Raw genomic sequence first — 23,973 nt, 5'->3', positions numbered from 1 at the left:
ACATACACAGAAAAAGCCAGAAGTACTGCTATGGCTCAAGTAGTAGAGCACTAGCCTTGAGAAAGCTCAAAGACAATACCCATTCCCTGAGTTCAAGCCCTAGGACTGGCAAACAAACATTAGCCTTAGAGCAGAAAGGATTCCACTCAGACTTTGAGACTATGGAGATGAAAATGGCACAGGGTTCTCATTTCTTTCATGTCACACCTTTGTGGGGGCAAGAAAGGACTGAAGTTTTAAGTCAGAACATCATAGAATAAAAATCTCTGAAAGCTATCCATAATCTTGACCTTTTATGAGGCTGAAGTAAAAAGATCTCAAGTTCAAGGCCATCCTGAGATACCTAGTGAATGGGAGGCCACCCTGGAATACCATGTCTGAGGTAGAGCACCAGAAGAGGTAGTTAGCTTGTATGGAGAGACCACAATGAATGCAAAAATATACAATGGTAAACACAAGAATCTCACTAGGCTGAGAAGATGCTTGAGTGCAATCTGCTGAGGAGCAAGCCACAGCTCTCTTCCCATATATCATATACACAACCTAGACTGAGCTGTGCACAGGTACTTCAACATACCTGGTTAACTGTGAGTGTGACTATCCTGGTAGAACTTTTTTGTTGGTGTTGGTGGTTATGGGGCTTGAACTCAGGACTTGGGAGCTGTCCTTGAGCTTTCTTGCTCAAGGCTAGCACTCTAACACTTTGAGCCACAGCTCTACTTGCAGTTTTCTGGTGATTAAGCGGTGATGAGAGTCTCACTGACTTTCTTGCCTGGGCTGGCTTTGAACTGCCATCCTCAGATCTCATCCTCCTGGAGGATTACTGGCATGAGCCATCACAGCCCGGGGTATGATGGGACAATTTTGCAAAATACATTATGAGCTTTAAAACAAAAAGCATAAACACACAACAATTCTACTCTGAGGACTGTATCCTAACAAAGAATCCAAATCTAGGGGGAAATATACATAGAAGTGTTAAGTAAATTAGTTAACCTAGTAGGAAAAGTATGATAATAAAAAGAGGAAAGCTATCAGATGTTAATATCAAAAGTCCCAGGCTTAGCTCTTATCTTTGCTACAACCTTAATCAGACGACTGTGCAATGATTTCCCCAGGCTTTCATTTTTCATAGACTGTGCCCTCTCAAATGAGAGCTGTCTTTAGAAAATTTAAGAATGAAATACTGTTCCGATGAAAAATTACTCCAACGGCTGAGAAATGAAAGAATCCATATCCCTCTTGGAAAGCAGAAACAGCCATGTGAAAATACTGTTCCAATGAAAAATTACTCCAGTGGCTGAGAAATGAAAGAATCCATATCCCTCTTGGAAAGCAGAAACCGCAATGTGATGTCAATTGTTAGCCCTTCATTGTTAAGAGCATGTGGAACATGATGCAGGTGAAATGCAAGCACAGGGCGGAAACCAAAGGCAAGATGCAACTGAGCCAGGCACCGTTAGGCTCATACCTATAATCCTAGCAACTCAGGAGGTTAAGATCTGGTGAAGCATAAAGCCAGCCCAGGCAGAAAAGTCCATAGGGCTCTATCTCCAATTATCCAGAAAAGGCTGTTCTGGAGGTATAGCTTAAGTGATAGTACCCCAACCACCAGCTAGGTGTGAGGTCCCTGAGTTCAAACCCTAGTTCTCAAGGAAAAAAAAAAAAGACTTGAATGAACCTGTAAGCAATCTTCCCTTAGCAATCATCTCTCCCCACCTCCATCACCTAATCAACATAACTGTGCTATCAGAAAATGACTACAAAGATCGCTGTGTGTGCAACTGTCATGAGCTAGCCCATCTCTTCCTACACACACAGAGAGAGAAAGTATTCCTTCAAGCCTGGACATGTCGTCCCATTTATTTGGAGACTAGAATTTATTCTGAAACTAGAATTACTGGTGTAGGCCCACTTTAACCAGGGAATATGCGGCTGTGCTAAGCCAGATGTTGAACATAGTCCCTTCCCTTCAAGTTGACAATCCAAGAGAGAAAATGGACAGTGAAACAATAACTAAACACAAAGTGATGTGACACTAGTGTGAGGGTCACTATAGAAAGGGTGAGTGTAAACATGATAAATGAGAACCTGACAGGGCAATATGAGGGAAGAGAGAGAGAATGTTCCCAAGCAGAGAGAACGTTAAGAGCAAATGCAGAGATGTGGGAGCGTACAATGGGACGTATCCATTCTCTTCCTTTGATATCCCCTCAGTTTATAAACTTTCTGCCAGGCATGGTAGCTCACACCTATAATCCTAGCTACTCAGGAGGCTGAGATCTGAGGATCATGATTTAAAGCCAGTCCTGGCACTACAGTCTGTGAGACTCTAATCTCCAGTGAATCAGTAGAAAACATGAAGTGGGGCTGTGGCTCAAGCGATAGGGCAGTAGCCTTGAGCTGAAGAGTTCAGGGACAAGACCTAGGCCCATAGTTCAAGCCCCACGACCAACAAAAATAAATAAATAAACTTTCCGATTATGAAGTAACAAATGCTCAGTGCAGAAAGTTTGAAAACCTCTGCATAGAATCTATATACACATACACACGCATACAGAGGAGAAAATACCCATCTGTAATTGCATACAATTGCATTCCTCAGCTATTGCTTCTGTGGTTATTTGGGAGCTTTGTTTTCTTCTCTGCTATGGACTTAACGGTGCCCTCCTCCGTTTAAATGTTGGATTCCTAATATCCAAAGTGACTATATTTGGACTATTTGGAGTCAGAACCTTTAGCAAGATGACTAAGGTTAAATGAGGTCATAAGGGTGGAGCCCTAATCCAGACAGGGTGCTGTCCTTAAAGAACAAGGAAAGAGACCAGAATCTTTCAGTGTGGTAACCAGAAGAAAGTCACAGGAGGACACAAAAAAGGTCACAACAAGGCAAAAAGTGAGCCTTCTCCAGAAACCCAAGCCAATGGCACCTTGGCTTGTGGCATCTGCAACTAGTTGGAAGCAAAATTTCTGTTGATTAAGATATCTAGTTTATGGTATTTTATTATGGTAGCTCAACCTAACTAATTCTGTGAGCATGACTGTGTGGAGATGTAGCTACAGATATATCTTAACTATAAAATCTGGACTTGGTGGTTTTGTTAAACTTAGACAATAATCCAGGCTAATGATATATATACATGATCTTGCTGATGGAAGTTTTCCAAGTTAAAGACCTGCATAGAAGTGTACATACAGAGGAATAGCCACACATGTGGATACATGTCTATGTGAATTCATGTGTAAGTGTATGTGTATGCACATCTGTGCATGTGTTCCTTAGCTATATCTGCTCAATAATATTCTGATAGATATGAGCACACCTAGTGATCAGAGCTTGGTTTCAGATACCAACTTTGGCTAAAAAGTGCTGGGAACCAATTAGCTGTTACTATGACATCCAGAAACTATACGTTTCTGTAAACTGAAAGAACTTAGTAACTGTAAGACTCTGTCTGTAAATGGAAAGAATTGCTTATTGTTTCTACTACCCCTTCCATAACGACCCAACTGCAATATTCTGTTAAGCAAAAAAAGAACTTGATTTATGTATCCTGGAGTTTGACAACCTCCTGACCCCCTCCCCAGGTTTGTGTCAGGTATGTGTTGTATAGAGATAACTACTAAGCAATATCACTAAGCAACCTGCTTGCATCAATTACTTTTCTGCTAAACATATATATTCTGCTATGCAAAAATAAAGATTGAGACCTTGATCAGAATACTGTCTTTGTCTCCCTCCTTGTGTCTGGTTTGTCTCTCTCATTCAGGTCCACTCCTCCTCGAGCTCTACTTGACTACCCTGCAGGCCGGGGCAAAAAAGTACCAGGCATCTTCATCGAAGGTGACTGATCCCAGACTGAAGCCAAGGTAGCCTGAGGAAATAAAACTTCACTAAAGGGGCTGGGAGTTTGGCCTAGTGGTTAAAGTGCTTGTCAAGCATGCATGAAGACCCGGGTTCGATTCCTTGGTACCACATACATAGAAAAAAGCCGGAAGTGGTGCTGAGGCTCAAGTGGTAGAGCTCTAGCCTTGAGAAAGTCCAAGGACAGTGCTCAGGCCCTGAGCTCAAGCCCAGGACTGGCAAAAAAAAAACACAAAAAAAAACTTCACTAAATTTCTCACTGGTCCTATAAAAAGCCCAGGAAGGATATATTGAATTTATTTGTATTTGGTTATTTGAAATTTGATAGGGAAGGGGGGAAAACCAAGACGGGGGGGGAGAGGGGGACGCGGTGGGGGGAGGGTAAAGGGTACCAAGACATGTGAAAGGGTATCAATGTATGTGAATTAATGCACCTTCTATATGGCAAATATCATGTAACCCTTTTATTAATCACAATAAAAAATATATTAAAAAACTGTAAAAAAAAAAAAAGCCCAGGAAGATCAAATCTTAAGCTATTTTGCTGAATTAATTGCTCTGCTTTGACCAGAAGACAATAAAATTTTTCGGGGTAAATGCTTATGCTCAGGAACCTCCTATAGTACAAGTTCCGCAGGGGCCAGGGAGATGTAAAGTGGTAAAATTCCCAGGTTTTGCATTTCAAGATGCAACGCAACTAAGGACTTAGAAATGTCTATAGATGTGTATATCTATCAGTGAGTGGAATAAGCAGCCCTTATGATATGGAGAATTCCTGGCATTTTTTTTTGCCAGTCCTAGGGCTTGAACTCAGGGCCTGAACACTGTCCTTGGGCTTTCTCAAGGGTAGAGCTCTACCACTTGAGCCACAGCACCACTTTTTGCCTTTTTCTATACATGTAGTACCGAGAAATTGAATCCGGGTCTTCGTGCATGCTAGGCAAGCACTCTACCACTGTAGACATGCTCCTGGCCCAGATTCCTGGCTTTTATAAGCAATGGGGGAAATTATTTTTTAAACAGTCCACTAAAACAAATGGGCAGACAATCTGGGCAAGGTGGCTCATGCCTGTAATCCTAGCTACTCAGGAGGCTGAGATCTGAGGATCAAGATTCAAAGCCAGCCCAGGAACAAAAGGACCTGAGACTCTTATCTCCAGTTAACCTCTAGAAAACGGAAAGTGGGGTTTGGCTCAAGGGTAGGGTGGAAGCCTTGAGCTGAAGAGCTCAGGGACAGTGCCCAGGCTGAGTTCAAGCCCCATGACCCCTCCCCCCCAAAAAAAAGAAAAAGAAAAGAAAAGGAAACAGAAATTTATCTCTATTCCAGGATAGCCTGTTTGCACAATTCAAGATAAGAGTAGGCCTAGCGGTAGAGTAGTTGCCTAGCATGCATGAAGACCCAGGTTTGATTCCTTGGTACCAAATACATAGAAAATGCGGGAAGTGGCACTCAAGTGGTAAACTCTGGCCTTGAGAAAGCCCAAGGACAGTGTTCCGGCCCTGAGCTCAAGCCCCAGGACTGGCCAAAAAATAAAAAAAAAATAATAATAAATAAATAAATGTAATAATCAGGAAATATTTAAAAGTCAAAAGATAACTTCAAAATGAGTTGAAGTATCTTATCACATCAGAAAGTAGTATTAAAAAAAAAAAACTGAGAAGTGGTACTGTGACTCAAGTGGTAGAGCAATATCCTTGAGAAAGCCCAAGGACTGTGCCCGGGCCCTGAGTTCCCCAGGACTGGCAAAAAATAGTAAAACAAACTGGTGAGTACATGGATGTCACAAGCGAACAAGAGCCAGTTTGGAAGAAATTCCATTAGTCATATCCAGAATGATTTCAATACCAAAGTAATTCAGAAGAGTAAGCAACTGTAAACTAGTAAGAAAATAGAAATCCATAGTCTCTACCAATGAAACAAAAGGAAAGGGAAGGGAAGGGGGAGGGGAGAAGAGGATAGAGGAGAGGAGAGGAGGAGAGGAGGAGGGGAGGGGAGGAGAGGAGAGGAGAGGAGGGAGGAAAGGAAAGAAAGAGTCGAAAGGTAGGAGAAAGGAAGTATCTGACTTATACTGTTGTAGAATTCTGAGTGCAAGCTTGGTAATATGGTGGAGAGCAAGCTCCTCCACATCACTTTGCCACCATTAAAGTAAGGATTACTTCTAGAAAAGTGAACAGTGAGCTAAGTCATGGTGGCTCGTGCCTGTAATCAGAGTTAGTCAGAGGTGGAGATGGGCAATTATAGGAATCAAATCCCAGGGCAAAAAGTTATCAAGACTCCCGTTTCAATCAGTAACTGAATGGGGTCGTACCTCCTCTCAACCATGTAGGAAAGATCAGGGTTCAGTCCCAGTTGGGCATTATCCTATCCTCAAAGGAACTAAAGCAGAAGAAGTCGGGGATAGGACTTGAGTACTAGTGTCTGCCTGTTATAAGGCAGATTCAGACATGTCATTTAAAAAAAAATCAATAAATGCTAGAGAAAGAAATTTTGATGAGGAACAGAATACTGACAGAGTATTAAAGTGCACACTACACACTGCAAAAGACAAATAATAACTAGAGACAGATACCTCATGCAGGTGATCACACAAAACAAAACCATCTATAAGGGACCAATGGGCATTTTCTGCCTCCTTCTATTGGGCTTTTACTTGACACAGCCTCATTTATGTAGTTTTCTAACAGGAACCATGTAACATTAATCTAATACTGGGAAAACACAAACTAAGGTGTCTTTTATTTTTCTTTTTGTCAGAACGTGGGTCTGAACTCGGATCTCCTGCTTGGTCTGCTAGCAGTCTTTCATTTGAGATATGCTCCAGCACTGGATTTTGCTAGTTACTTTGGAGATGGAGTCCAGTGTTTTTTTTTTTTTCTTCCTGGGCTGGCTTTAAATTGAGATCCTCCTCCAGATCTCAGACATTGAGAAGCCAAGATCACAGAATCACAGAACACGGATGAACATTTTTTTTTTAAATAATTGTGTTTTTCAAAAATGCTGGGCATTTTTCTCAGCTGGGCACGTGTGGCTCATGCCTGTAACCCTCGCTATTCAGAAGGCTGAGATCTGAGGAGCATAACTCATTGGCCTAGGCAAGAAAATCCATGAGACTCATACCTCCAATTAGCCACCAAAAGCTCCAAGTGGAGCTGTGGCTCAAGTGGTAGGGTACAAGCCTTGAGCAAAAAAAAAAAATCTTGACAGTTCCCAGGCCCCAAGTTCAAGCTTTAGTACTAGCATGAGTACACACACACACACACACACACACACACACACACACACACACAATACCACTGTATTAAAAGATATAAAGAGGTGCGGAGCACTGATGGCTCAAGCCTGAAATCCTAGTTACTCAGGAGGCTGAGACCTGAGGATGATAACTATAAGTCAGTCCAGGCAGAAAAGTTCACGAGACACCTACCTCCAATAAACCATTCAGAAGACATTACACTCAAAACAAGTTATAAGATAAATACAGTCCTTGATTCTGAATTTGATTTTAGTTGTAGAAAGGGAAGATGCCTTAGAGGACACTATTAGGTCAATCAAGAGAGGTGTAATTCAGAAAGATGAAAGAGTGCAGCGATGCATACGTATGGTGCTGTGCCCTGCCCACTCTTGTCAGCAAGCTCACATGAGGCTGCGAACGCTCTCAAACTTTAAAATACCATGCAAGTAAGAGCAGATGATCTAACATATGGCATACTTTCATAGTCATCTAAAACGCTATTCTGGGAGTTGTGAAGTGTAACCAAATAAAAGGAAGAAAAAGAGAGGGAAGGAGGGGGGAAGAGAGAGGGAGAGGGAGAGAGGGGGGGTGGAGGGAGGGAGGGAGGGAAAAGAAAGAGAACAAGTTTGAATACAGTCCACTCAATATGTAGAATATTGTCTAGCTTATACTTCAACACCTATTTATGCACACCTACTAAGTAATTGACAGTTTAAGCACTTAAGTGCATCAGTGAATGATACTACCTCATAGAAACCCTTACTTTATCACAGGAGAGCTAGAAAATAAGTGAGATGGAAAACCAAGACGTTGGGAAGGAATGGGGTACTAGTGTCGGCTCATCCCTGCAATCCACATTACTCAGGAGACCGAGGTCTGGAGTTGCGAGGTTCAAAGCTAACCCAGAAGATAAAGTCTGCTAAAATAACCAGCAAAAAGCTAGGAGAGACGCATGGCTCAAGTGGTAGAGTGTCAGCTGAGCAAACAAACAGAGAGCTTGAGGTCCTGAGTTCAACACTCCTGTCCCTTCCCCAGCCCCAGCCAAAAACAACATCAACAAAAGAGCTAAATAAGAGAAAAAATAATAAAGGTGTAAGGTGTCATTAGATGCTCGCTCTCGGGAGGAATCTAGGGGCAAGACTAACTACTGTCAGTGTACATTATCCTCTGTGCTCTCTCTTCTTCCTGGCACCATGAAATGATCCTATAAGACTCAGAACTACCCAGTTCAGGGAGCACTGCTGTTTCTGTCTTACTGCTGCTGGTTGTTGCATTTTTTGAAGTCTGGCACATAACATATAACCAGCAAAACACTTTGGGCATAAACAATGGATCACTCATCTCCAAACTAATCCTAAATGCTGTAATTTCCAATCATCTGAAAAGAAGTGACATCCCTCCACACCCTGCCCTTGCCAGTATCTATCCAGACAACTGTCTACATGAACCTTTAGGAAAACGGACACTTGGAGAATGCTTTGGGGGCTGGCACTGTAGCTCAGTGGTATAGCACTTGTTTGGCATTCTTGAGGCCGTGGGTTCACCTCCCAGCCTGAAAGAGAACGAAGGATAGAAAGGAAAAGTAGGAAGGCAGGAAGGTAGAAAGGGAGGGAGTAAAGGAAGGAGTGCACTGAAAGGAGGGAGTGTGGGAGAGAGGGAAGGAGAGCATTAAGAGCCAGTGGCTCGTAATCCTGGCTACTCTGGAGGCGGAGACCTGAAAGATCAAAGTTTGAAGCTTGCCTGGGTTAAAAAAAAAATGTTGCTGGGGTGTGGTGGCTCACAACTGAAATCCTAGCTACTCAGGAGGCTGAGATCTGAGGATCGAGGTTCAAAGCCAGCCTAGGCACTAAAGAAGGTAAGACTCTTATCTCCAATTAATCACTAGAAAATGGGAAGTGGGGCTGTGGTTCAGGGGTAGGGTGGTAGCCTTGAGCTGAAGAGCTCAGGGACAGCACCCAGGCCCTGAGTTCAAGCTCCAAGACCCCCCCCCCACACACACACAAAAAGGGTCTGTGACGAATAAACCAGCAAACGCCAAGCTAGAGAAGTGGCTCAAGTGGTAGAACACCAACCAAATAAATCAAGTAATGAAGCCCTAAGTTTCAGCCTTGATACAGCAAGAGAGAGAGGGAGAGGGAAAGAGAGAGAGACCAAGAGAAACAGAAAGACAGAGACAGAGAGAAAGAGAGGCAGAGAGAGCATACTTTGAGGATTTCAAGTTCTGTTGATGAACAAATCCTATATCTAATTCACCCATGTTGCTTCCTTTCTGGCCTCCCCTAGAGCAACTTATTTGGGACCCAAAAGTCCTTACATAACATGATGACTGAGCCTTCCAGACCTGACCTTAATATTTAATCAGTGACATGCAGTGCTACTTCAGGAAAACCATCAGTTCAGGACCTACAATTATCTGCAAATGTTCTGGTAGCACAGAAGCAGGGATGGCAGGCAAGTAAGGGAGCCACTGCCTCTTCCGGTTCTGCTGTCTCTTCTTTCACACCCCCTTGAGCACTACAGGTGCTGCTTTGTTTTGCAGAAACCTTCTTGTGCTTAGTCAAAACTGGATTTATTTACAGACCCACATTTAACCAGACCGTTCTCCCGTTTAGTCTCATAACAACAACATCTGGCACAGGGACATCAATAGAAACAGAACAGAAATGTTCTCTTGACTAGAAAGAGAAGTGAGTAGAAACAGAAATAGAAGGAAAAGACCTTCTCATGTTCTAAGTCTCAAGCACAGCCCAGACACCCACAGTTCTGTCCTGTACCATGTGAATGAAGGGAGTTAAACAAACTCAGGTCTAGCTCATGGGCTTTATCCTCTGAATTCATCTTCTTTGCCTCAGTATGGCCTGGGAACCCCACTTCACTCCTCAGGCTTACTCATTCCCCCAACTCTTCCTCAGTGACAATTTCAAACCTTTGCTAGAATCTCCTCTGCTAAAACCTCTTTCCTACCGATTATTTTCACAGCCCACACAGACCTATTTACATTGCAAAGTATATACATATATAAACACACAAATAATTCCATTAAAAGGGTTGGTACAGGGGCCGGGAGTTTGGCCTAGTGGTAGATTGCTTGCCTAGCATGCACGAAGACCCAGGTTCAATTCCTCGATACCACATACATAGAAAAAAACCACAAGTGGTGCTGTGGCTCAAGTGGTAGAGCTCTAGACTTGAGAAAACCCAAGGATAGTGCTCAGGCCCTGAGTACAAGTCTCAGCACTAGTAAAAAAAACAAAAAGTTGGTATGGGGCCAGGGGTTTGGCCTGGTGATAGAATGCTTGCCTAGCATGCACAACGCTCTGTGTTCGATTCCTCAGTAGTGCATACACTGAAAAAAGCTGGAAATGGTGCTGTGGCTCAAGTAGTACAGTGCTGGCCTTAAGGAAAGCCCAAGAACAGTGATTAGGCCCTGAGTTCAAGCCCCAGGACCGGCAAAAAAAAAAAAAAAAAAAAAAAAGAACAGAGATGGGATGTAGTCAATACTTGGTTAACATATGCAAAGTACTGAGCTCCATCCCTAGGTGGAAAAAAACAAAGCAAACAGAAATTAATCTGTGCTATAGTCATGTCATAATAGAAAGCAGAGTGTGTAATCTATCATGGTTATCTTAACAGTTACTTCTATAACTGTTATTACCTCTCTTACTGCTTTTAAATGCTTTTTTCCCCTATGGTTTTGAGTTGCTGTTTAGACTTTTGTTTCAATCTACTGGGCTTACCTTTGCATTGTTTAATGAATTCCTAGCGAATGCCAAGTAAGGAGGACTATAGCATTAATGTATAGCATTAATGAGCTGTCTCAGTTTAATTTATATAAAATGCCTTGATTTCTCTCTTACCTTTGAAAAGCAAGTTTGCAGATCTGATGGTTGGGATTTACTGTTTGTATGTGAGAACTTTGGATAATATTAGCTCATTTCCTTCTGCCACACCAAATTCTGATGATAAACACTGTAGGAATGTTATTCAGGGTATCTTATATGTGATGAATGCCTTTTTTCTTCTTTCAAAATTCACTGTTGTTTTTAAAAAATTATTATTACAGTACATCCCAATGTGGTTTTTTTTTGCTTCATTTTACTTGGAGCTTGTTGAGCTTTTTAGATGTATGTGTTCATGTATTTCCTTAAATTAGGAAAATTCTCGGTTGTTATTTTTTTAAAAATACTCTCTCTAGCCTTCTCTTTCTCATTTGCTCTGCGAAATGATGCATGCGCAAATCAGCCTTTGGATTCCTCTTGTAAATTTTTCATTTCAATTTTTACACCTTGGGGATTTTCTTTCTGCTTTCTTTTTGGGGTTGGGGATTCTTTACTGATACTTTCATTTTATTCACATCATTTTCCTGACTTTCTCCTTCAGTTTTTGAGCATTTTAATAAGTTTTAGTGTTTTAATGTGATCTAATAGATTGTTCGTCAACTCATCAGAGAATTTCTATTGACTTTTTTTTTCCCCCTTGTGAACAGGCCATACTAACTTTTTTTCACTAATTAAATCTACTAGCCATTATCTGGCAAGAAAAAGTAGTTTTTAAGTCTCTAGGCTGGCATGGTGCCACACACTTGTAATTCTAGTTACTTGAGACAGAGAGGCAAGAGAATGGGAGCTCAAGGCTTGTCCAGTCAAAAGTAGTAAAACTTTATTTCAGAAACAAGCTTGGTATGTCCCAGTTACTCAGGTCACAAAGGAATGGGAGGATTATCGTTCAAAGCCACACTAGTCAAAGTTAGCATGAAACCTTACCTGAAAAACAAAAGCAAAAGAACTGGTGGCATGATTTAAGTGCTAGGTATTTGCCTAGCAAGTGAGGGACCTGAGTTCAATCCCCATTACTACCAAAAAAAAAAAAAAAAAAGAGAGAGAAACAAAAATATTTCTCTCTTTTCTGCTGGTACTGAGAAAAGAACATGTGCTACTTAGAAATACTTCTGAAAACTAATTGTGGTGTGTGTGTATGTGAGTGTGTGTGTGCGCGTGTGTGTGTTTTCTAGGGCTTGAACTCAGATCCTGTTTGCTGTTTTACTGAAGGCTCGTACTCTACTACTTGAGCCCAGCTCCATTTTTAGCTCTTTGGTGGTTAATTGGAGATAGGAGTCTCACAGACTTTTCTGCCCAAGCTATCTTTGAACTAAAATCCTTGGATCTAAACCTTGTAAGGTTAGAGTTTCAGGTATGAACCACTGGCGGTGGGTGGTGGCGTCTTATGACCCTTGTATGTTGGTTTATAGCCCATACAGTATACTCTCCCTCGGACAGTAAACGTCCCTCCTACCTGTATGTCCTCTGTTCTGTTCTCCCGAATGAAACTTCCAGGCATGATCTCACAACTACATGGACAGCAGGACTCTGCTTTCCTGAGCAGAGGACTACATCAGTGCAGACCAGTTGTGTATGGTTTTTAATGACCACATGATAAGGTTGGGTCATGGAATCATAATATCCTCTAGTGAAGAATCAAAAACTCAGGAAAATCAAAAGACTGAACAAGCTGGTAGCTTTGATGTGTTCCTAGCAGATACATTCTTGGAGCTCACATTTTTGGTCTGCTTCTCAATTCCATATGTGCATAGAAGACATGTTACCTGAGAGTTCATCAGGCGAATGGTCGTTTTTGTGCCCACATCTTGTTGGAAGTTGGCTGTGGGTGCCCCATTAAACCTCATAACTGCATCGTGATCATCTATAAACCACAAGGAAATAGAAAAGAGGTGATGAGTGCTAGCAATACGCAGGAAGGAGGAGAGGTGGGAGAATAACCCATCATGACACATAAAGAGCAAGGAATTAGAATATTTGTGTTACTCAGGAAAAGTTCATAGACAGAAATGACCACTGTCTGCCCACAACTATAAGGGAACAGGAATTTACATTATGCATTCCTGAAACCCATTCAGTGTACCAGCATGATGAGGCACAGCAAAAAGTGAATCATAGCCAGGCGCAGTGGCTCACACCTGTAATCCTAGCTACTCAGGAGACTGAAATCTGAGGATCAAGGTTCAAAGCCAGCCCAGGCACTAAGGTCTGTGAGACTCTCATCTCCAATTAATCACTGTGGCTCCAGGTGTAGGGTGGTAGCCTTGAGCTGAAGAGCTCAGGGACAGTGTCCAAGCCCAGAGTTCAAGCCCCATGACCGACTCCCTAACAAAAAAGGAACCATAGCAGGTGCTTATATGTATAACCGTAGCTACTCAGGAGGCTGAGATCTGAAGATTAGGTTCAAAGCCAGCTTTAAAAGGAAGGTCTATGAGACTCTAAACACCAAAAAGGCAAAAGTGGACCTTTTGGCTCAGCATCTAGTATTCTGAGTTTAAGGGCCCAGTACTCACACACACACACACACACACACACACACACACACACACACACACAGTGAACCAGACCACCAAAGTGTCACTTCAGTAGAAACACTGTTTCAGATCACAAAACTCTCTAGGTGTCACCTGGAGATCATATTTCTATTCATGTCAGAGAAATGCAGGAACTAACACATACTCCACCAGAGCCAGATGTGCAAAATTCCTGAGGTACTTTGAAAAGCACGTAGTACTCAAGTAACAGATGGGACTTACTGTCATCCAGGACAACACCAAAGTGCTCCATTTAGGATCCTGAGGTCCACAGAAGGAACACAGGACTGATATGGCCACAGCACCATTTCCAGCTTTTTTTTTATGTATGTGGTACTGGGGAATCAAACCCGGGTATTCATGCATGCTAGGCAAGCACTCTACCTACCATAGGCCCAACTCTCAGCCCCTTTATTACTTTTCCAGAAACAACATGTGTTATTAAATTCAGTCAAGATCAAATGGACCATCTCAAAAACACCTAATGACTTCACAGAACATATCTCCTGTAATTTCTCTTTTTTTGTTGTTGGTGGTGGTTGTGGGACTTGAACTCTAGGCTCGGGTGCTATGTCTGAGCTCTTCAGCTCAATGCTACCACCTTACCCCTTGAACCACAGCTCCACTTCTGGTTTTCTGGTGGTTAATTGGGAGATAAGAGTCTCATGGAGTTTTGTGCCTGGGCAGACTTTGAACAACGATCCTCAGATCTCAGCTTCCAGAGTAGCTAGGATTACAGGCGTGAGCCACCTCACCCAGCTTGTAATTCAGTTCTCTTTAAGCAATGTTTGGAAGAGTTAGGAAAGTTTCTACATCTAGCAGTTGCCACTGTGATGGGGGAGGAGCCAAAGTGATGGCTTTTAGGATCCAACCTAACCCAGAGCCTCCGTGATCCTACAAGAGTTTATCCAAGCCTTTCTTCATCAAGCAGACTTTGGGTTCACCAGCAAAATCTAGACTAGGTTGGAGGTCAATCCAACCATCTGTTTCTCTCCAGGAGGGCATGTTTGGGAGAACATGAAGGACAGAAGTCACTGGACTCTGGGGCTGGGAGAGTGGCCTAGTGGTAGAGTGCTTGCCTAGCATAGATGAAGTCTTTGTTTTGATTCTTCAGTACCACATACACAGAAAAGGCTGGAAGTGGTGCTGTGGCTCAAGTGGTAGAGTGCCAGCCTTAAAAAAGCCCAAGGACAGTACCCACGCCCTGAGTTCAAGCCCCATGACTGGTAAAAACCAAACCCAAACAAACAAGACATTGGGTCCAATGCATAATGACCTGGGAAGGGAATACCTATAGAATTAAAGCATGAAAACTCCCTTCTTTCTCTCCATTTCAACACAGTATTAAACGATAACTTCTGACTTCTCATTACAGCTGCTACAAAGCCCTGCCCTAAATCAGATGACAGCTTACTGAAATGGACTATCCCTGAAATGGCTTAGAAGTTAAGAGTCCAAAGCTTATCAGCTTCCAGGGCAGGCACACTGAAGTGCAAACAGGGCAAAAGGTACATTTTTACACAACTCTGAACAACAACTAGCTTTGTGAGAATCTGCCAGTGGTTTCAACGGTGATCAACAAAACTCACAGGAGAAACAAAGAACCATTAGACACTGTGTTCAGTCAACCTCACAGATGTTATGGGGTGAGAACCCAACCAGAAAGGAAGTAATTGTTTCACATAAGGACTATTTATAAAGCAAAGTTTGTGGAAATCAGCACATCATAGCTAATACCAGGGTTGACTTTGACAGGAAGCTGTGACTGCCCCCCCCCCCCCCGCAAGTGTGCCCTGGCATAAGGAACAGAGACCCTGAGTTGAGAAGGGCCAGTATCAGGAGCTGTAAATGAACACAGCTTCTGCTAATGTCCAGCCTGCAAGACAGGGACAAGGGAATCAATACCAAAATCTCTTCCTCTCTCCCTTCAATCCCATAGGAAAGGTGAAAGAACAGAGCCCAGAGACTGACAGAGGAATGCCTGACAAGGGCTGAGCTTTTCACTCAAGAGAAAGCTACAGAGGTTACCTGCAGGGGGACACCCAGAAACAGTGTCCCTAACTCACTTCCCTCCTTCTCAGTTTCTATTGGCCAGTTCCAAACAGAAACCAAGAGGCAAGGAATATCCACTGATACAGTCCAAAATTTCAGGGAACAGGGTGAGATGGAAAAGGGAGGGAAAGGGTGGTAGGTGGGTTTGGAGGAGTAAATGGAGAATATATGGCACAGAAAGACTTGGATAAGCCCAGGCACCAGGGGTTTACCCCAGAATCCTAGCTATTCAAGAGGCTGAGATCTCAAGGCTACAAGGTAAGACCAGCACGGGTAGACAAAACTGAGAGATTCTTATGTACTATTAATCAGCAAAAAGCCAAACTAAACAGATGCGTGGCTTAAGTGGTAGAACACAGCCATGAGCAAAAAAGCAGAGTGAGAGCTGTTCAAACGCCATTACTGGCACACATCAACATAAGAAAGGAGAATTACTCTGTTCATTCAGCAAATATTAATTAAGTACCTATGCTCTGCCAAGCAGAACTCTAGGTATTTGAGACATTGATATAAGCAAGAAAGACAACGTTTTTTTGTCCTTAGAGAGCTCACAATCCAGTTCATGGAGAGATGAGTAATATTCTAGCTTACACATAAATTAATTACAGATTGTGTTTAGTATTATGACACACAAAAACTAAGTCATGTGACAAAGACACTGACGATATCTCCTCTTGGGGCCAGGAACATGGCCTAGTAGTAGAGTGCTTACCTAGCATGCACAAAGACCCAGGTTCGATTCCCCAGTACTACATACACAGAAAAATGCCAGCAGTGGTGCTGTGGCTCAAGCGGTAAAACACTAGCCTTGAGGAAAAAAAATCCCAAGGACAGTGACCTGAGTTCAAACCCCAGGACTGGCAAAATAATAATAATAATAATAATAATAATAATAATAAATTAAAAAGAAATCTCCTCTTGATGGTGTGGTGATTCAAGAAAGGCTTCAGAACTGAGACCTCAGGCTTTGCCTCACCCAGAATGTTCTTCTTCTCCTTTACTACAGGAAAGCAAGGAAGGATTATAAGGGATTAGTGTGTGTGTGTGTGTGTGTGTGTGTGTGTGTGTGTGTGTGCCCATGGGTGCTGAACTCAGTGCCTGAGCACTGTCCCTTAGCCTTTTCACTCAAGGCTGCAGCTCTCCCACTTAAGCCATACTTGGTCTTCTGGCTTCATGGTGGTTAAGTGGAGGTCTCCCCTGCCTGGGCTGGCTTTGAATTGAGATCTTCAGATGTCAGCTAGGATTATAGGCATGAGCCATTGGTGCCTACCTTCAAACAAATGTTATCCTGAAGCTACAAAGCACTATGAAGCACACAGCAAAGGAGCTAACACAGGGTCCTTTGAGTCAAATGACTGCTTTCAAGCTGTAGTGTGCCCACAAACATGTGACAATCTACTGTCTCTCCATAATTAGCTCATGAGCTAATTATGAGCAATAATCCTAGCTACTTTACAGGACCATTGCAGTGGTGAAAGAACAGCTATGTTAGGTACACAGCAGGCACATAAATATTACTTCTATTGGTGATAGTATTTTTAAAAGGTTATTTGATGGAAATTTCATGTCAAACAAATCTAAGATATTTCAGTTTCCATGCATAAATAACCTGTGAAACTGAATGAAAAACTATGAAGCCTACCATGTACAGATTTGAGAGATTGTCGGAAGCAAAGGGCTTCATTCTACAGTCTCGCTAGTGAATAACCAGGTGTGAATGGGGAAATAAACAAGATAGCTATTCGGATATTCTAACCCTATTCCTGAGACTATTTCTTCATTGGAAAGCAGTCCCTTGAATTCTCTACACAAAAAGTTGTTAGTAGTTTTATTTGTAAGACTAAATAATTAGAAGCCATCTGACACATTCAATAATTGAGAACATACTCAACAAATTCCAAACCTTAAATATTCTCGCTCTTTTTCAACCTAATTTACAATTTAGGTTTTTTGTTTGTTGTTTGTGGGGGTTTTTTTTGGGGGGGGGGATGGACATGGGGCTTGAACTTGGCCTTGGTGCTGTCCCTGAGCAATTCAGCTCAAGGTTACTGCCACAGCCCCACTTCCCTTTTTTCTAGAGGTTAATTAGAGTCTCAGGTTCTTTTGTGCCTGGACTGGCTTTGAACATTGATCCACAGATCTCAGACTCCTGAGTAGACCACTTGGCCAAACTCCCGGCCCAGAAAAAGATATTTTTAAAAAAGCATTTTATTGTGACATTGATTTGAATTTCCTGAATGACTAAGGCTGAGCTTTTTTTGTGTGTTCCTCAGCCAATTGTTACATTTTTTATGGAAAAAAATGTTTATTCAGATCTTTTGTCTATTTTAAAATGAAATTGTCTTATTGTTGAATTAAGAACTCTTTATGTGCCAGTGGTTCACACTTATAATCCTAGCTACTCCGGAGGCTAAGATCTGATGATCCTGGGTCAAAGACATCCTGGCAGAAAGGTCTATGACATTTGTATCTTTAATTAACCACTACTACCACCACCACTAAACACACACACACACACACACATACACACACACACACACACACACACACACACACACACACACACACACACACACACACACACAAAGTAGAGCTGTGGCTCAGAGGGCATAGCATTAGATATACAAAAAAGCATGCCCAGAATCTGAGTACAACCCCAATGCTGGCTTAAAAAAAAAGAGTTTCTAAACCTCCCATGCTCCTGGATTGGAAGAATTAACATTGTGAAAATGGCAATCTTGCCAAGGGCTATCTACAAATTCAATGCAATACCCATCAATATTCCATTGTTATTCTTTAAGGAAATAGAAGCAGCAATCCAAACTTTCATATGAAATAATAAAAGGATAGCAAAAACAATTCTTAGCAGAAAGAACAGTGCAGGATGAATTTCAATACCAAATTTTAGACTCCATTACAAAACTACAGTAACCAAAACAGCTTGGTACTGGCACAAGAAAAGGCCTGAAGACCAATAGAATAGAACTGAAAACCCAGAAATCAACTCACAGACCTCTGGCTACCTAATTTTTATAAGGGGGACAAAAAACTAGAATGGAAAAAAGACAGCTTCTTCAACAAGTGATTTCTGGCAGAACTGGTTAAGCACCTGCAGAAAACTAAAGTTGGATCCTTTTATGTCACCCTGTACCAGGATTAATTCCAAATGGAGCAAAGACCTTGAGGTAAAAGCAGATACCCTGAAAAGTTTACAAGAAGGAATAGGAAATATACTACATCTCCTCGGCACAGGTTGAAACTTTCTTAATAAAGACCCAGAAACACAACAAATTTAAAAAAATTTGGACAAATGGGACTGCATTAAACTGCAGAGCTTCTGTATGGCAAAGGACAAGGGCCTCATATCTAAAATATATCTACAGCTAAAAAAATTGAATCTCTCCAAAACAAATCTTCAAAGAAACAACCATCCTATTATAAGGTGGGCTAAAGACTTAATGGCCATCGTCAAGAAATCTAATAACAACAAATGCTAGCAGGGATTTGACCAGGATGGATCACTACTACACTGTTGGTGGGAGTGTGAACTTGTTCAACCACTATGGAAAGCAGCATGGTGATTCCTCGAAAAACTAAACATAGAACTCCCCTATGACCCAGCTATTCCACTACTTTCCATTTACTCAAATGTCCAGAAACAAGGACATACTAAAGCCACTAGCACAACGATGTTCATTGCAGCACTATTTACCATAGCAAAGATATGGAACCAACCCAGATACCCCTCAGTAGATGACTGTATCAAGAAGATGTACTTATACACAGTGGAATTCTATGCTGCCATCAGACAGAATGGCATTCCTCCATTTGTCAGGAAATGGAAAGACTTGGGAAAAAATCCTATTAAGTGAAGTAAGCCAGACCCAAAGGAACATAGGCTCAATGGTTTCCCTCATTTGTATTAATTAGTACACATCTAGGACTCTCCTAGCAGAGGATTACAATAGAGCAAAACCTAGATACATAAGGTCATATATGATGAGGCTAAATGAAAGGAATTCTAGAATATGGAAACAAGAGCTTTATCTTGTGATTGTTGTTCTTAATGTACTATGTTATTTCTCTTCTCCTTTGTTGTCCTTTGGTTAATCTCATATTGTTACTATATCAGGCTTCGTTATCTGGTATATTGCAAATACGTTTACTTGAAATAGGAAAGGAAGGGGTAAAACAAGATGATTGGGAGGGGGTGAGAGGAGGGAAATGGGGACAAAAACATGAGAAGGCATATCAATATGTGAAAAGTAATGCACTTATTATCTGGCAAATGTGATTGTAACCCCTCTATACATTACCTTGTTAATAAAAATAAAAATAAATAAATAAGAGTTCCTGGGGCTGAGAGTTTGTCCTAGGGGTAGAGTGTTTGCCTAGCATGCACGAAGACCTGAGTTTAATTCCTCAGTACTACATATTCATAGAAAAAGTTGGAAGTGGTGCTGTGGCTCAAGTGGTAGAGCTCTAGCCTTGAGAAAGTCCAAGGACAGCTGAGGCCCTGAGATCAAGACCTAGGACTGTCCTAAATAAATAAACAAAAGTTCCTTATATATTTTGAATTTACATGCTTATCAAATACAAGATGTGCAAATAGAAAATGATTTTTTAAAAACCAATGAAGATGGCTCATGCCTGTAATCCTAGTTACTCCGGGGGCTGAGATCTGAGGATCAAGGTTCAAAGCTAGCTCGGACACAAAAGGACCAGGACAAGAGGTTCTTACCTCCAATTATCCTCTAGAAAACCAGGAAGTGGGTCTATGGCTCAAAAGTAGGGCGGTATCCTTGAGCTGAAGAGCTCTAGGACAGCACCCAGGCCTAGTTCAAGCCCCATGATCCACACACACACCCAAAAAAAAAAAATGATAAAAGAAAGAAGATATTATTTTAATTAATGTTTATAGAAATCACTCAAAACTAGTGTGGAGTTTTGTTTGTTTTTGTTATTTCCTCATGTAGCCAGATTAGACGTGAACTCAAGATTATCCTGCCTTTGTTTTAAAGAGTATATGAAAACAAAGTTGTAGTGCCAATTCACAAAGAGAAACATCTCTGGCTCAAACCTCAACACAAATTCTGCCCCACAATGATGACTTGATAGAAATAAAAAGGTTCATTTAATACTCAGAACTTCCTAAAGATTACCTCATTTTATAGCAAAAAAAAAATAAAAAAATTAAAAATGGGAAAGACAGAAAACCTGGTTCTATTATAGATGGATAGAAACCAATACATTTAGTTTCTCAGAAACAAAGACTAAAAGAAACAAAAAAAAAAAAAAAGCAAAAGTCAGATTAGGTTGGGGCCAGACATTTGGCTGTCTTCATATGAAGTGGTGCCTATTTGAGGAGGTACAAAGTGTGATCTCACCACTTCTCTCTGCACTAGAGAATCCAATGTGGGTTTACATTTCTTCTTCAAGCCTGTGCTTGGATCCAGACCATTTTTCCTGGCAGCCACAGGAAGGAAATAAAAAAGGAGACATATGACCTCACCTGCTCCAGTGCCTCAAGCCTCATAGAAAACCAAAGCTTCCTTTACTTTGGTTTCTTTATAGCTTCATTCATTGCACAATAACCAAAAATATTTTCTCTCAAAATAAGAGAAATAAAGGATATTATACAAATCTGTTCTCTGTTACATAGGCTTGCCAATATTGATAAGCATTCATTAGCTGCAAAGGGATCCTAAGAAAGACAAACATATTTTAACCAATGATTCTTAAGCTGTGTGTGGTGAAGGCCTGGGGATGGGGGGGGGAGCAGTCATAGATCTCTCTAAAAATCAACTACAATCTATGGATTTTCTTGCTGGCAAAATCCACAGACAGACTTGCAGGCACATTATACACACCCAACCCAACCCATGGATACTTCTGCATGCAATTTTAGGAATTCATGAATGCCCTAAAGTTGGTCCACAGTCCTCAAATTAAAAAAAAAAATCCCACTCTAATTATTTCTTGCAGAAAAAGCCACTGGGTACCAGTGGCTCACAGCTGTAATCCTAGCTATTCAGGAAGCTGAGACTTGAGGGTTATGGTTTGAAGTCAGCCCTAGAAGGGAAGTCCATGAGACTTTCAGCAAACAGTTGAAAATGGAGCTGAGGCTCAAGTAGTAAAGCACTAGCATTGAGCACAAAAGCTCAGAAACAGTGCCAAGGCCCTGAATTCAAGCCCAAGCCCTGGCACAAAGATAGGGAGAGAGAGAAAGAGAACCCTCAAACAAGCCATGTAATTGAAATCCATGGTGTTGTGTATGTATTGGGTAAAACCACAGAATTTTAGAGCCTAAAATTAAGTGAAGATTTATGCTTCAAATATTTTCAAAGATCAGGTAGTGATCAAACTCTCTTTTTCAAATAAAATACTGCAAGATACCAATATGTGAAACATAAAATAAAGCCATTGTGACTGATAAAGACACTGGGGGCCTGGATCAATCCCCATCCTTGCAACTCTCCTTGTGACAACCTCTTACTCTAAGAGAGTTGAAAACACTGCCATGGTCCCACCCCTCCACTGAGCCATGTTTGGAATCTTCCCTCCAAAACCATCAAGATGCCCAGCCATGGGGCTGGGAGTTTAGCCTAGTGGTAAGAGTGCTTGCATGAAGACCTGGGTTTGATTCCTTTGTACCACATATGTAGAAAAAACTGGAAGTGGTGCTGTGGCTCAAGTGGTAGAGCTCTAGCCTTGAGAAAGCTCAAGGACAGTGCTCGGATCATGAGTTCAAGCCATGGGATTGGCCAAAAAGAAAAGAAAATAGATGCACAGTCTTTACATACCAATCTCTCGTCCCAGTTGGGAAGACTTCAGAGATCCTGCTGATGAGACGACAGCACACCTGCTCCATGGCCCAGCCTTGGTCCTAAAGTTCTCCTTGGGCAGGTAACCCTCCCATTCAGAGGTGTTGAAGGGAAAATCTGTAGCCTCTACCATCGATACATTCACGTGATCCCGAAGATGGCAGCGCAGGGCCTCTGCATTGAACTTGACACCTGGCCCTGGCCCCTTGTAGGACACTTTGAATTTGTTCATCTCCAGGAAATGCTTCCGGATCTTTTGCAGCCTGGGAATAAGGTTTTTGGATGAGCTGTCCTTGTTCCACACCTGGAAAGAGGGCTGTGGTTTGGTCTTGGCTGGGGTTCTTGCATTGCTGAAGGCCTGGTTTCCCTTGTGGGAGTCTTGAGTGCCATTTGATCCCATGACCAGTTTCTCAAGGTTCCTCAACATCTGTACTTCCTTGGTTTGCAACTTAAAGGAATCATAGTAACTCCCTTTCCTCCTTTCCTTCCACACACAGATGACTGCGAACAGAAGAAAGGCCAGAACACAATAGCTAAATTTCTTCTTCAAGTTGGTATGGATCATAGTGAAAGATGTGTTCCAGGAAGCCACTGATCTGAGCCTACAAAAAGAAAGATAAGAAAAAGCGATGGGGAGAACATCCAAAAGTGGCAAGCCATAGGGTGATGGGTTAAGCAAGAGGTTTCGAGTGAGCAGACTTAAACCTGGGCCCCAATCTACCTTCTGCCAACTGTTGAGCACATCCATAAAAACAAAGAAACAATTCAGCCAGTTTGGGCCTCAAATATACGTCATATTCCCTCAGGTCATCCCTTCTTCCTCATTCAGTCCTGAGCACTTTATATGTCTTCCTCATTTATTTATTTGTTTGTTGGCACCAGTCCTGAGGCTTGAACTCAAGACCTGAGTGATGTTTCTGTTCAGTTTTGCTTACTCAAGGCTAGCTCTCTGTCACCTGAGCCACGGGTCCATGTTGGGCTTTCTGGTGATTAGAGATAAGACTCTCACAGACTTTATCACCTAGATTTTCTTTGCACTGTGATCGTCACATCGGAGCTTCCTGAGTATCTAGGCATGATTACAGATGTGAGACAGCAACCCTGGTTCTCTCCCATTCTGTACTCTGGGTTTCTGGCTGCCTTGGTCTAGATCCTGCAAGAAGCTTTGAGGTCACGAAATACATTTTATACATCATTGCATTCCTACAGTCTTGGACTCTGCCACAGAAAGGCATGCATACTTCTAGTAATATAAAACAAATAGGATGAGCCAGCCAATTAGACTGTATCACAAAACCCAGACTTCTTAAACTCCTAAGTTATTTATAATAGTCAGAGAGATTACAGATTTATAACATGTCTAAGGACTGTTATGTTGGAGTCATGTCTGAGAACAAGATCCAAGGATAGCTTCACAATGTAACACTCAGTTTTGTATCATGTACTATGATGAAACTACTCTTTAGATAAAGAGCTAGCTCACATCATGACTAAGGATGAAAAATCTTTGGCAGGTAATCTGGACAGCAGACACATGGCCAGTTGAAGAAATGAAGACACAAATTTATTAAACCCTGTAGATGTTTGGGTCAGTGTCATACATAACTGAGCATGCATGTCATAGGCTAG

General features: G+C 41.8%; 1 protein-coding gene across 6 annotated transcripts in view; it reads right to left on the bottom strand.

Annotated features, from left to right (window-relative positions):
• Positions 1-23,973, bottom strand: part of St6gal1 (ST6 beta-galactoside alpha-2,6-sialyltransferase 1) — a 133,180-nt gene that overhangs the window by 4,644 nt on the left and 104,563 nt on the right. For all 6 annotated transcript variants that reach the window (XM_090343588.1, XM_090343616.1, XM_090343580.1 and 3 more), the window contains 2 exons: positions 22,324-22,946; positions 12,701-12,798 (listed from right to left, as the gene is read on the bottom strand). In XM_090343588.1, the coding sequence (XP_090199714.1) occupies positions 12,701-12,798; positions 22,324-22,909 (684 nt within the window). In that variant the 5' untranslated portion in view covers positions 22,910-22,946. The remainder of the gene's footprint in view (positions 1-12,700; positions 12,799-22,323; positions 22,947-23,973) is intronic.

This window comes from Megascapheus bottae, chromosome 1, assembly GCF_031878675.1.
Source record: "Megascapheus bottae isolate mThoBot1 chromosome 1, mThoBot2.hap1, whole genome shotgun sequence".
Classification (NCBI taxonomy): Eukaryota; Metazoa; Chordata; class Mammalia; order Rodentia; family Geomyidae; genus Megascapheus; species Megascapheus bottae.
The sequence above is the reverse complement of the archived record's forward strand: the minus strand, read 5'-3'. Positions and strand labels throughout refer to the sequence as shown.